The 13,914-nt window shown below is 43.3% G+C and overlaps 1 protein-coding gene across 1 annotated transcript in view; it reads right to left on the reverse strand.

Annotated features, from left to right (window-relative positions):
* LOC126485059 (uncharacterized) overlaps positions 1-12,607 on the reverse strand; it is a 104,870-nt gene extending 92,263 nt beyond the window's left edge. The window contains exon 1 of the mRNA XM_050108661.1: positions 12,286-12,607. Within this exon, the coding sequence (XP_049964618.1) occupies positions 12,286-12,607 (322 nt within the window). The remainder of the gene's footprint in view (positions 1-12,285) is intronic.
* Positions 12,608-13,914: the final 1,307 nt, after the last annotated feature.

The raw sequence follows: 13,914 nt of genomic DNA on the forward strand, positions 1-13,914 counted from the left end.
CGAGCACTAGCATCGCCTTCGGTCAACAAACAAGTCGCTAGAACGGTGCCTAGTCATTCGCTCTTGGACTGAACCCATTGTCTCTCCCACACGTGCAGTAACTCAAAAAAAAAAAAAGGTTCAAATGGCTCTGAGCACTATGTGATTTAACATGTGTGGTCATCTGTCGCCTAGAACTCAGAACTAATTAAACCTAACTAACCTAAGGACATCACACACATCCATGCCCGAGGCAGGATTCGAACCTGCGACCGTAGCGGTCGCGCGGTTCCAGACTAAAGCGCCTAGAACTGCTCGGCCACACCGGCCGGCTTGCAGTGACTCCTGTTGAGTAAACTCGCGACTGTAGAAAGCATGCACAGCCTGATGAAAAGCTTCAGCGTTACAGTAAAAGACACATTCATTACGAACGTGCACGCTTTGGGAGACACTACTTGTCTTGTAAGACTCGGATCTCAGCGTTATTCAACCGTCTGTAAGTACCGCTTTCATGTCGGAAGTAACGAACTCCCAACTTAGCTGTCATTCATTACCAGAATTGTCCCCTCCGCTCTCCAGGATTTTCTCCCACAGTTAATACCAATAACTGTCGCAGGGGGCACATGTCCTATTTGTAATTGCATTCACCGCTGATTTTCACTTTCATCTTGTGGAAGGTATCTGTCACTGAATATTTCGCTACGGTCGCAGGTTCGAATCCTGCCTCGGGCATGGATGTGTGTGATGTCCTTAGGTTAGTTAGGTTTAATTAGTTCTAAGTTCTAGGCGACCGATGACCTCAGAAGTTAAGTCGCATAGTGCTCAGAGCCATTTGAACCATTTGACTGAATATTTGTCAGCACACCGACTGTCGTCATGCAGTTACTGATTCAGTGAAGCTATTCACACTCTCTGTGAGATACGAGAAATTTACTAGAAAATTCTACTTTTATTTCGTTACGGCGCAAAGTACAAGCGCAATGTCTCGTTCACGTAACTTCTTCTACAGGTCAGCGTATGTGTTCGTAAATATATTTCGCGCCCCTCCCTTAGGAAGAACATTTTTTTGTTGCCGTTTTTGTCTTACACGCACGCTTGTTGTTCTGTAGCAATGCGCTGACGAGCTTGTAATGGATTTTTCACTCGCCCACGTGCGTTTGTTTATGCCTGTCTGCGTGTGTACGCGTGCGTGTATTTACGCTTGCGTCTCAGCACACATGTACGCGCATGTAGCTATGTAATTTTTTTTGACTGTCATTTCACTCTTATTTTGCCTTGGACGTGCGTAGGTAAACTTCACGAAGCGACTAGTTCATTTTTTGAGCTGTTGCGGAGTTCTGTGATTAAGATTTCTGTATAACAGATTTCTGAGTAGTGAGTTCATCAAAAGATGACATCTCCCACTGAAATAGTCTGCAGTAATATTCAGTACGTAACCCATAAACATGTCGTTAGTTACATATGACAGAGAAACCAAAGTTCACCCTTCTACTCAGTATTTCGCTGAGCTAAAAAATATATGTACGGCGAATACAAGTTTAAACTGTAGGCTTGGGTATTTTTATAACGAGTGCACTGGTGTTTTGTTACGAGTATCTGCTTTAGTCTCTAGATTTGCCCTTATGGCGACATTATTCCGAAGTGTTTAGGGCGCGACTTCCTAGTATTTCCACGTCTTCGAATGGAGTCAGCTGAACATTTATCGGAATGCTAGGTCGCTTAAGCAAAGTCTTTTGCATTATGCATATTTCTTGTGCAACGGAATAGTCAAGGACCTCGGGGAGAGACTAATGAGCCATTGTTCGGAGAATAACATTTGAATAGCATGTGAGTGAGTACGCAGCAGGCCGTGCCGTGAGTTGTTTGGTCTGTGGCACAGTGGCTGGCGGGCGGACGTGTGCGCCATGTTTATTGTTGGACCTTGGCACAGTTCCGTGGGGATTACTGCGGCGTAAACTGAAATGTATACGAGCGGCTGTCGAACGCGCGACCCGGCAGGTGGGTGTCCGGCGCACTCGGCCCCCTTTGTCTGCTTCGCAAGAATTTGCATCCGCCGAGGAAACTGTATTCGGCTGCATATATGCAGTGCCGGGTTCGAGGGTAGCGTGACACGTGGTCGGCCTATCTCGCGCGCATGTGTCTTTGTGCGAAATAAACTGCGAGGTTGCAACGTTTTATACACTGCGGCTCGAGGCGCCTGCTCGGCGGAGTGTGTCGCTAGGATCTATTGCTGCGGGGAACCGCGGCGGAGAAAGCCGTGGGAGGCTGGCAGTGAGTCAGAGATGGGATCGCAGTGCGCATGCGCGCAGAGGAGCACCACTGCGGACTCCTCGGCCTGGTCGCCTTGTGGACAGCTACGCTACTGCGCTGCGGCAAATCGTAAATTATTGTGCGACAGGGTCACACACATTCGTAGTTAACACGCAGAATGCGCAAAGCTGTGCTGAATAATTCAAACAAAGTCGAATGGAGAGAGAATTTGAAGTGACTGCAGAGAAGTCACGAAGGGAGTACCACAAGGTTCAATTCTGGGTCCATCTCTACTCATATTCGTAAATGTCCTTTTTCTTAACATTCAGCAAGCAGAATTTGTACTCTTTCCAGACAGCATTAGTCTTATAAAAGCAACAGAAGAGATTGCTAATGACGTTTTTCGAAGAATTATTAACCGTTTCTCTGAAAGTGGACTGTCTCTTAATTTTGACAAAACACATCCTATCCAGTGCTGTACAACAAACAGAGACATACCAGCAAACGATGTAGCGCGCGAATAGTAGTCAGTGAACATAGTAGAACGCTCTAGATTTTTGGGTGGACATACTGCAAAAACCTTGAATAGAAGAAGCGTGTTACTGAGATCCGCAAACAGTTAAATTCAGCTAGTTTTGCTCTTCGTATAATTGCTAACTGTGGAAAGAAACAGATCCACCTCTTGACGTATTTCGCAAATTTCCATTTAATAGAGTCTTACGGAATAATTTTCTGGGCTAACTCGTCATTTAGCAAGGAATTACTGGTTTTACAAAAGTGAGCGTTAAGAGTAATATGTGATATTTACCCGCGGTGGTCATGTAAGCACTTCATTAAGCCGTTAGACATTTTAATTGCATCATCACAATACAAATATAGCCCTAATGAAATCAGTCATAAATAATCCATCACAATTTCAGAAGAATAGTGATTTCTGGACCTACAATACTAGAGAAAAAAGTGACCATTGTTACCATTTTCGAAGCTGTCAGTGTTTCAGAAAATAATTCAGTATATAGCAACAAAAATATTTTATCATTTAAATAAGTGTCATTTTGTTGACCCAGGTAGTAAGCAAGTTTCAATTCCAGCATAATATCAGTTCTCTTGGTCAACTCTTCCTATTCCATGGACGAATTTTTGTTTAAAAACTAGTAGCCTGTAAAAGAAACCTGTTTTTAAAGGTAGTTGCTTGATTACGACAATAAAAGTATATATTCGTTAATATTATGGCTGATTACCTATACATATCCTGTGAACTGACTCAGTGCACAACACTTCGATAAAAGAGTCTTTCAAATCATGTACGGAACATGCTACTGTCTAACGGATCCGCAAAGGTAGTATCGCGTAGCTGTTACGAAAAGGCAGTAAGGTGATGTTGATGAAATCTCCAATCTGAAGGGTGATTTGATGCAGTTCTTCAGTCTGTCCTGTGCAAGCCTCTTCACCTCTCCATAACTACTACAGTCTACACCCATTTGAACTTGCTTGCTGTATTCATCCCTTGGTGTCAGTCTACAATTTTCATCTCTCGCACTTACCTCCATTGCGTTGCTTCCTTGATGCCTCAAGATGTGTCTATTCAGCTGATTCCTTCTTTTACACGCGTTGTGTCGTAACTTTTGTCTTCCAAATTCGATTGAGAACCTTTTCATTAGCTATCCTACCTACCCATCTAAACTTCAGCATTCTTCTGTACACAATAATTCAAAAGCTTCTATTCTCTCTTGTGTCCAAATTTCACATCCATACAAGACTATACTCCAGACAAATACTTTCAGAAAAGACTTGCTAACATTTATACTGGACGTTAACAAATAGTGGGAATGCAATAGCGGCTTTGGATCAAATTTGACCTTTGGGTTGCCTACATGCAGGGACAGGGCAGGGCAGGATGCAACTAAATGATGTCATCATTCCTCATCCCCTCCCTAACCCATGCGCCTCCCCCTTCCCTTCGCCTCCTAGTATCTTCCACACTTTTTGTGTTTAATCTCTTGGAAATGGACCAGTCACGGAGTCTGTATGTGGTACCACTTGTCGATACCACCCGACTGGTGTCATAAGGTTGGCAATGGAATCGCAAGTATCCGTCGGACGCTGATAGCAGGGTCTGAGGGGTATGGAGGAGCCAGTGGTGAGCGCCCGCTGACCCACGCCCCAGCAGCTCTAGAATACGAGCACCCTCCGCTGCCGCAATATAGTGTGGCTGGCGGCACACCACTCAGCCCACTCGCATTTCGAGCCTCTTCGCTACACGATGCCACACGGATGCTGCCTCGCGCGGCTGTGACCCCGTCGTTCATGCCTTGGTTCAGAAAACCTCATCCTTGTCGCTACTGTACGAGCTGGACTCTAATTCTTGCTTCAATATTTGTAATGAGTCTTCGTACGCTTGGAGATATACAACTTAAGCCAGTCTTCTGTTTACTGTGTTAACTTGTTCCCTTATCATTTCTGTTCCTGTCCACATTTCCTACGACGACAGTTACCACACAGCTCTATAGCCCACGTCTCTTTACCATTGTGTGTGAAGTAGTATACTGCACTGTGAGCCAGTTGCACTGCGCCCGCATCTCGTGGTCGTGCGGTAGCGTTCTCGCTTCCCACGCCCGGGTTCCCGGGTTCGATTCCCGGCGGGGTCAGGGATTTTCTCTGCCTCGTGATGGCTGGGTGTTGTGTGCTGTCCTTAGGTTAGTTAGGTTTAAGTAGTTCTAAGTTCTAGGGGACTGATGACCATAGATGTTAAGTCCCATAGTGCTCAGAGCCATTTTGAACCAGTGGCACTGCACATAACGTATTTAGCTCTCCCAGTCGTAGCTCAGTTTATTAGTGATGTATCAGCTGTCCAATCACATTTTTCAAGTTCTCCCTAAGCCACACCCCGTTTTTGGAATTAGCCAGTCAGAGAGCTTCCCACAGCAAGAATAGGGTAGGGGACATTACCTTTTTCTCGTCCACCGACGAGTTTTGTCAAGAAAATTGTTATTGACTAGATACAAACAGTTACTATTTTTAAACTATATAGGACGCATTTCAGCCCAACACAGAAAGTTAAATTAAAGTAGAGTAGCAGTGACAATCTGATCGAGGACTGAGGTGTGCCAGCGTAATTTGTGCAGTTGTGTGAGCCACTGTGGCAAGGTGGCTTAGAGGCTAACGCAACTGCCCACGTTCGAATCCCGGCGTTGGTACAAATTTTCACTCGCCACTTCAGTCGATGTACATAAAATTAATTGTTTTACCGGTGGAAATTTCTTGAAATTTCGACGCAGCTACCCGGATGACAGCCAGAGAAGATTCTCCTAGAATCCAACGGAAAACTTTTTTCGCCCATCTGCCTTCCATTCACCAGCCTTCGTGTCCCACACACTCGAGTTTAATTTTTATAATGGCGATAATTAGGTGTTCCGTTCCAGTCTGTTCGCTGTCGCATTTGTTTGTTTTCTTGTTTCTCCTAGCAAATGGCTCTGAGCATTGTCGGACTTAACATCTTAGGTCATCAGTCCCCTAGAACTTAGAACTGCGTAAACCTAACTAACCTAAGGACATCACACACATCCATGCCCGAGGCAGAATTCGAACCTGCGACCGTAGCAGCCCTTCGGTTCCGGACTGCAGCGCCTAGAACCGCACGGCCACCGCTGCCGGCTCTCCTAGCAAATCCCAACACGTATACTTCCATTTCTCGCAAAGAAAACCTCTGGTGTTTTTTTGCTTTAAAAGTCCATATCAACTTTATAGAGCAAGTAAAACGCGAAAGATGAGCAGTTCGGACAAGATCGGACAAGAAGAGAATAGAAGGTTATGAAATGTCGTACTAGGAAGATAATAAGGATGCTGAATGTTAAATGCGTAGATAGAATAACTAATGAGTAGCCACTGAATCGAATTGGGAGAAAAAAGTGATTTGTCGGTCAATTCCCTACTTTAATTCCAATAATGTAAATTCTGTACTTCCTGGAACATTGTATTAATTCGAGCCTCAATCGCATCTTATACATTTTTGAGGTTCAACTTGACTAAAATATGGATTTGGGTGGTAGGACACACTCTTGGGGCATCAAGGACTAGTCAATTTAGTAATGGAACGTCGTGAAGGAGGTAAAGGTTATAGAGGGACGAAAGGACATGGAGACAGTGGAGACCGTAAACAGGATCAAATGGTTGTGGGTTATGCAGAGATGATGCTTGCAGAGGAGAGACTGGCGTGGGGAACTTCATCAAGCAAGTCTTCGGACTGAAAATGTCGATGACTACAAGTCAAAATAGACAGCAGACACTAGCAGAAACTTTACTGTGCTTACTCAGTGTGAGATTAATTTTGAAAGCTCTGTTTAGTGTACCGAAAACACATTCTGTCAGTTTTACTCTTACGTTAATTTCTTTTACTACCAGTCTAATCATTATTTTCAACTGCCCTCGGAGCTAAAACTCATCAGCTGGTTGCATAGCTTATATATAACACTCTAAAAATACTTACAGCGAAGTTTAAAATAACAATATATTTTGCAGAATGCCAAGAATAATAACGAGTAGTATTTTGCCCTCCCCCTCCCACGCCCATCCTCGCCCAAACTTTCTCTTTGTGTACTTTTGACGCCTTGACAATGTTATTTCGATTTCTTTCCGCTTTTCTGTAAAGTTTGGCGGCGTTCCAAATATTGAAAGTTACGAGGCGTGTTTTTTAAGTAAGTACCGTTTTGAAATTTAAAAAAGACGTGAAAAGATATCTCAATAATTTTATTTCTACATGAAAGCCTGTACCTTAATCTAAGCACTGACGCCATTACAGTCTGATTCCCCCTTGTTTACGTTGTGTACTGAGTGTTCAACAATCCTCCGATAATCGTGAGTCCCGCCGACTGTGAAATACTGGCTGTTATAAGATTTCTTAGTGCTATAGGCCTAAAAGCGATCGATATTCATCGTGAGATCTGTGCAGTTTACGGAGAAAACATTATGCGTTGTGGAATGGTAAGAAAGTGGGTGAGAGCAGTTAAAGATGGCCGCACAAACGTGCATGATGAGCAACGGACTGGGCGTCCTTCGGTCGTTAATGAAAGTTTGGTGCAGGAAGTGGACAATAAGGTGAGAGAAAACAGACGCTATACGATTTCCTCCTTGCGGGATGACTTTCCTAATGTTTCTCGTAGTGTTTTGTATTGCATTGTGACCGAGCACTTGAATTACCGAAAATTGTGCGCGCGTTGGGTACCGAAAATATTGAGCGGTACCACAACGACGGTGACGATTTCTTACGCCAAATTGTCACGCCAGAAACAAAGCAACAGTCCATGGAAGTTGAGCAACGCCATCGTTTTGCTGCAAGACAGTGCCCGTCCGCATGTGGCGAATCAGACCAAAGATCTCATCACATCTTTTCGATGGGAAACTCTAGATCATCCTTCGTACAGCCCCGATCTTGCGCCCAGTGACTACCATCTGTTCCCGCACTTGAAGAAACATCTGGCCGGCCAGCGTCTTCAAGACGATGACGAAGTCAATACGGTGGTGATGTAGTGGTTAACAAATCAGGCGGCAGACGTCTATAACGAGGGTATTCAAAAATTGGTACAACGTTATGACAAGTGCCTCGATGTTGACGGAAATTATGTAGAAAAGTAGATTAAGGTACAGGCTTACTTGTAAAAATAAAATTATTGAGATATCTTAGCACGTCTTTTTTTTTAATTTCAAAACGGTTGTTGTTGTTGTAGTCTTCAGTCCTGAGACTGGTTTGATGCAGCTCTCCATGCTATTCTATCCTGTGCAAGCTTCTTCATCTCCCAGTACCTACTGCAGCCTACATCCTTCTGAACCTGCTTAGTGTATTCATCTCTTGCTCTCCCTCTACGATTTTTACCCTCCACGCTGCCCTCCAATACTAAATTGGTGATCCCTCGATGTCTCAAAACATGTCCTACCAACCGATCCCTTCTTCTAGTCAAGTTGTGCCACAAGCTCCTCTTCTCCCCAATTCTATTCAACACCTCCTCATAAGTTACGTGATTTACCCATCTAATCTGCAGCATTCTTCTGTAACACCACATTTCGAAAGCTTCTATTCTCTTCTTGTCTAAACTATTTATCGTCCACGTTTCACTTCCATACATGGCTACACTCCATACAAATACTTTCACAAACGACTTCCTTACATTTAGATCTATACTCGATGTTAACAAATTTTTCTTCTTCTTGCCACTGCCAGTCAACATTTTATATCCTCTCTACTTCGACCATCATCAGTTATTTTGCTCCCCAAATAGCAAAACTTCTTTACTACTTTAAGTGTCTCATTTCCTAATCTAATTCCCTCAGCATCACCCGCGTTACCTCGACTACATTCCATTATCCTCGTTTTGCTTTTGTTAATGTTCGTCTTATACCCTCCTTTCAATACACAGTCCATTCCGTTCAACTGCTCTTCCAAGTCCTTTGCTGTCTCTGACAGAATTACAATGTCATCGGTGAACCTCTAAGTTTTTATCTCTTCTCCATGGATTTTAATACCTACTCCGAACTTTTCTTTCGTATCCTTTACTGCTTGCTCAATATACAGATTGAATAACATTGGGGATGGGCTACAACCCTACCTCACTCCCTTCCCAACAACTGTTTTCCTTTCATGTCCCTCGACTCTTGTAACTGCCATCTGGTTTCTGTACAAATTGTAAATAGCCTTTCGCTCACTGTGTTTTACCCCTGCCACCGTCAGAATTTGAAAGAGAGTATTCCAGTCAACATTGTCAAAAGCTTTCTCTAAGTCTACAAATGCTAGAAACGTAGGTTTGCCTTTTCTTAATCTTTCTTCTAAGATAAGTCGTAGTGTAGGGAAGCAGCCTACTCACGCTGTAGTAAATTCACATCAGTTTCCATTGTGTGCCAGCCAGTCTGCTGTAACTAGCTCTGACGTCATAAATGTTGCGCAATACCTTAAAAATTAAGCAAATAACCTAAAACTTTTCTGGCATGTCAGAAGTAACACTAAATTAATGTGTGTTAAATATCAGTTCGATAACTTTAGCCGTTTCCGAGATTTGGACGTTTTTCTGAAAAAATCATTGGCGCAACAGAAAAGAGCTAGAGACTTCAAAATTTATATTTAGATTCATCTTTCATAATGATTTAATAAAAACAGTACTTTGGATTTCACAAATTAAGATTTTAGTGGTAATTCATGATTTTCTGGTTTTCATCTCAAAACTGAAGGAAGCAAGATAGATTAAGTAGGTTAATAAATAAGGCTAGGATGTTTAGATTTAAATAGATTGGAGGTCCGCTATGACTATGAAGATGTGTAAAGTTTCTTTTGAATACCTATAAAATTATAGCGATAGCGGATCTCAAAAGGGACAGTTCAGAGCTCATCTGCTGCGTGCAGTGTAATTTAATTAATTCTCTCGCCCAAAGTATTTAACTTAGCCACGTCAAAATTTTATTATCAATACTTCCCTGCGTGCTGAATGCACGTTTAAATTAAGAGCTTCTTCGGCCATCAGCAAAAGAAGCTATAAATTATTATGTAACTTGAAGTGGTGTGTTACTAGCCCAGCGGCTAGTCGAGAGAGCCGAAAAGATCAGGCGTTCCCTTCGCCGTCCGCACCGCGGCTTTATATATAAGAACGCTGCGCGAGGAAGGAAGGCCCCAGTTCTCTCCAGACGCTGAATGACACGCCATCTGTGTCGGGAGCCGCGTCGCATCAGTGTCACTGCTACAAACAGCCTCGGGTGCCGTATTAAGTTACTAGAGATACGCGGAACCATGAAAACATTTCACGTATAGTGTTAATTCTGGGTTGACTTTAATTATCGGTATTCAGTTTGCGTATTGTCGTATTTTCACGTGCCGTCGCGGGACAGACATTCTACCAAAAATTTAGCGTGGCGTTTGATGAAATATTTTCATCAAATTATGGCGAGCATTCTTTTTAACATTTAATTCGGACATTTATAGTTGCATCAGCGCATTAGACTCTGAACTGCTCTGTTAGTTAGGTTGTAGGGATACTTGTGTTTTTTATCAGTGAATTTCAGAATATACTCAACTATTTTGGAAAACCGTTTTTGATTAGAAATCCCGGACAATCTCCTAATTCCTCAGAGCTATAAGCTGCAGCTATAATGGTATCTCAATTGAAGTGGGCACTAGGATCTCTAATTACTGGCTCCATGTTTTATTAAATCACTTTCTGGGTGCCAAGAAGTAAATAGAGAGCCAGTGTTGAGAACGGTGAAAGACAGCATTAACAACATTCTAAGAGCCAGAAACTGATTCAACATGCAAGCATTTATACAGCAATCAGCAGATTTAATTAATTTTTACACAAACTTATTCGCCGCCCCACAGTAGGGTCAGTATTGCCTCACGTGTTCCAACATTTCTACGGAATCCAAACTGATCTTCCCCCAGGTCGGCTTCTATCAGTTTTTCCATTCGTCTGTAAAGAATTCACGTTAGTATTTTGCAGCTGTGACTTATTAAACTAATAGTTCGGTAATTTTCACATCTGTCAACACCTGCTTTCTTTGGGATTGGAATTATTATTTTTTCTTGAAGTCTGAGGTTATTTCGCATGTCTCATACATCTTGCTCACCAGATGGTAGAGTTTTGTCAGGACTGGCTCTCCCAAGGCTGTCAGTAGTTCTAATGGAATGTTGTCTAGTCCGGGGCCTTGTTTCGACTCAGGTCCTTCAGTGCTCTGTCAAACTCTTCACGCAGTATCATATCTCCCATTTCATCTTCATCTACATTCTCTTCGATTTCCATAATATAGTCCTCAAGTACATCGGCCTTGTATAGACCCTCTATATACCCCTTCCACCTTTCTGCTTTCCCTTCTTTGCTTAGAACTGGGTTTCCATCAAAGCTGTTGATATTCATGCACGTGGTTCTCCTTTCTCCAATGGCCTCATTAATTTTCCTGTAGGCAGTATCTATCTTACCCGTTGTGAGATAAGCCTCTACATCCTTACATTTGTCCTCTAGCCATCCCTGCCTAGCCATTTTGCACTTCCTGTCGATCTCATTTTTGAGACGTTTGTATTCCTTTTTGCCTGCTTCATTTACTGCATTTTTATATTTTCTCCTTTCATCAATTAAATTCAATATTTCTTCTGTTACCCAAGGATTTCTACTAGCCCTCATCTTTTTACCTGCTTGATCCTCTGCTGCCTTCAGTATTTCATCCCTCAAAGCTACCCATTCATCTTCTACTGTAGTTCTTTCCCCCATTCCTGTCAATTGATCCTTTATGCTCCCCCTGAAATCCTGTACAACCTCTGCTTCTTTCAGTTTATCCAGGTCCCATCTCCTTAAATTCCCACCTTTTTGCAGTTTCTTCAGTTTCAATCTACAGTTCATAACCAATAGATTGTGGTCAGAGTCCACATTTGCACCTGGAAATGTCTTACAATTTAAGACCTGGTTCCTAAATCTCTGTCTTACCATTATGTAATCTATCTGATACCTTCTAGTATCTAGTATCTCCAGGATTCTTCCATGTATACAACCATCTTTCGTAATTCTTGAACGAAGTGTTAGCTATGATTAAGTTATGCTCTGCGCAAAATTCTACGAGGCGGCTTCCTCTTTCATTTCTCTCCCGCAATCCATTTTCACCTACTATGTTTCCTTCTCTCCCTTTTCCTACTCTCGAATTCCACTCACCCATGACTATTAAATTTTCGTCTCCCTTCACTACTTGAATAAGTTCTTTTATCTCATTACACATTTCATCAATTTGTTCGTCATCTGCAGAACTAGTTGGCATATAAACGGTACTTACTTAAAAAACGCGCCTCGTACATTACAACTCTGAGTTTTTTTTTTTTTTCATCACTGGCATTTTGATCGTGCAGTCTTTAAACGTCTGCCTTTGTGATTCAGCATAATCAATTAATGTGGTCTTTTTTTACGCCGTCTTTACGACGCAGCAGGATCTAAAAGTCACTTGCAGTTTGTGTAGTCGGCGTCCGTGGTGCACGCGACGTTTAATTTCGCCATTACCCGGCGGGCGTAATGACACGTCTCGCGAGTGTGTACGGCCGACGAAGCACCGGCAAGTGGTCCGGGTCGGCCATGGCGGCGGTGACAGAGCGAGGGCGGTGCACCTGGACGTGGCCGGCGCGCGAGTCGTCCTTGGCGAGTGGCGGCGGCGCGGACCGACCTATAACAAGGCGGAGGTGCGGGCTGCGGGCACGCCTCGCAGAGCCGGCCGGCCGGGCCGCGCACGTCACAGGCCCTGATGGATGGCCGCGCACCTGGCCAGCTGGGCTAGCCGCCGGCCAACGGGGAAGTGGCCGCGGCCGGCCGGCAAGGACCTCGCCGCCGACCCGCGAGCTGCAGTCTCTCCGCGTATTCACTTGCTTCATCGTCTGCGAAGTTTCGTCAGTAGGAAGCCCAGAGGGAGCAGGCCCATTTCCATATGAATTTACACTCCCAACACTTCCCAAGGTGGGAATTTAAGGAGATGGGGTCTGGACAAACTGATTAAACCAGAGGTGGTACAGACTTTCAGTGAGAGCATAAGGGAACAATTGTCACAAATGGGGGAAAGAAATACAGTAGAAGAAGAATGGCTAGGTCTGATGGATGAAGTAGTGAAGGCAGCAGAGGATAAAGTAGGTAACAAGACGAGGGCTAGTAGAAATCCTTGGGTAACAGAAGAAATATTGAATTTAATTGATGAAAGGAGAAAATATAAAAATGCAGTAAATGAAGCAGGCAAAAAGGAATACAAACGTCTCAAAAATGATATCGACAGGAAGTGCAAAATGGCTAAGCAGGGATGGCTAGAGGACAAATGTAAGGATGTAGAGGCTTATCTCACTAGGGGTAAGATAGATACTGCCTAAAGGAAAATTATAGAGACCTTTGGAGAAAAGAGAACCACTTGTATGAATATCAAGAGCTCAGATGGAAACCCAGTTCTAAGCAAAGAAGGGAAGGCAGAAAGGTGGAAGCAGTATATAGAGGGTCTATACAAGGGCGACGTACTTGAGGACAATATTATGGAAATGGAAGAGAATGTTGATGAAGATGAAATGAGAGATACAATACTGCGTGAAGAGTTTGACACAGCACTGAAGGACCTGAGTCGAAACAAGGCCCCCGGAGTAGACAACATTCCATTAGAACTACTGACACCCTCGGGAGAGCCAGTCCTGGCAAAACTCTACCATCTGGTGAGCAAGATGTATGAGACAGGCGAAATATCCTCAGACTTCAAGAAGAATATAATAATTCCAATCCCAAAGAAAGCAGGTGTTGACAGATGTGAAAATTACCGAACTATCAGTTTAATAAGCCACAGCTGCAAAATACTAACGCGAATTCTTTACAGACGAATTGAAATGCTGGTAGAAGCAGAACTCGAGGAAGATCAGTTTGGATTCCGTAGAAATATTGGAACACATGAGGCAATACTGAGTTTACGATTTATCTTAGAAGAAAGATTAAGGAAAGGCAAACCTACGTTTCTAGCATTTGTAGACTTAGAGAAAGCTTTTGACAATGTTGACTGGAATACTCTCTTTCAAATTCTAAAGGAGGCAGGGGTAAAATACAGGGAGCGAAAGGCTATTTACAATTTTTACAGAAACCAGATGGCAGTTATAAGAGACGAGGGACATGAAAGGGAAGCAGCGGTTGGGAAGTGAGTGAGACAGGGTTGTAGCCT

Source organism: Schistocerca serialis, chromosome 6 (assembly GCF_023864345.2).
Source record: "Schistocerca serialis cubense isolate TAMUIC-IGC-003099 chromosome 6, iqSchSeri2.2, whole genome shotgun sequence".
Taxonomy (NCBI): domain Eukaryota; kingdom Metazoa; phylum Arthropoda; class Insecta; order Orthoptera; family Acrididae; genus Schistocerca; species Schistocerca serialis.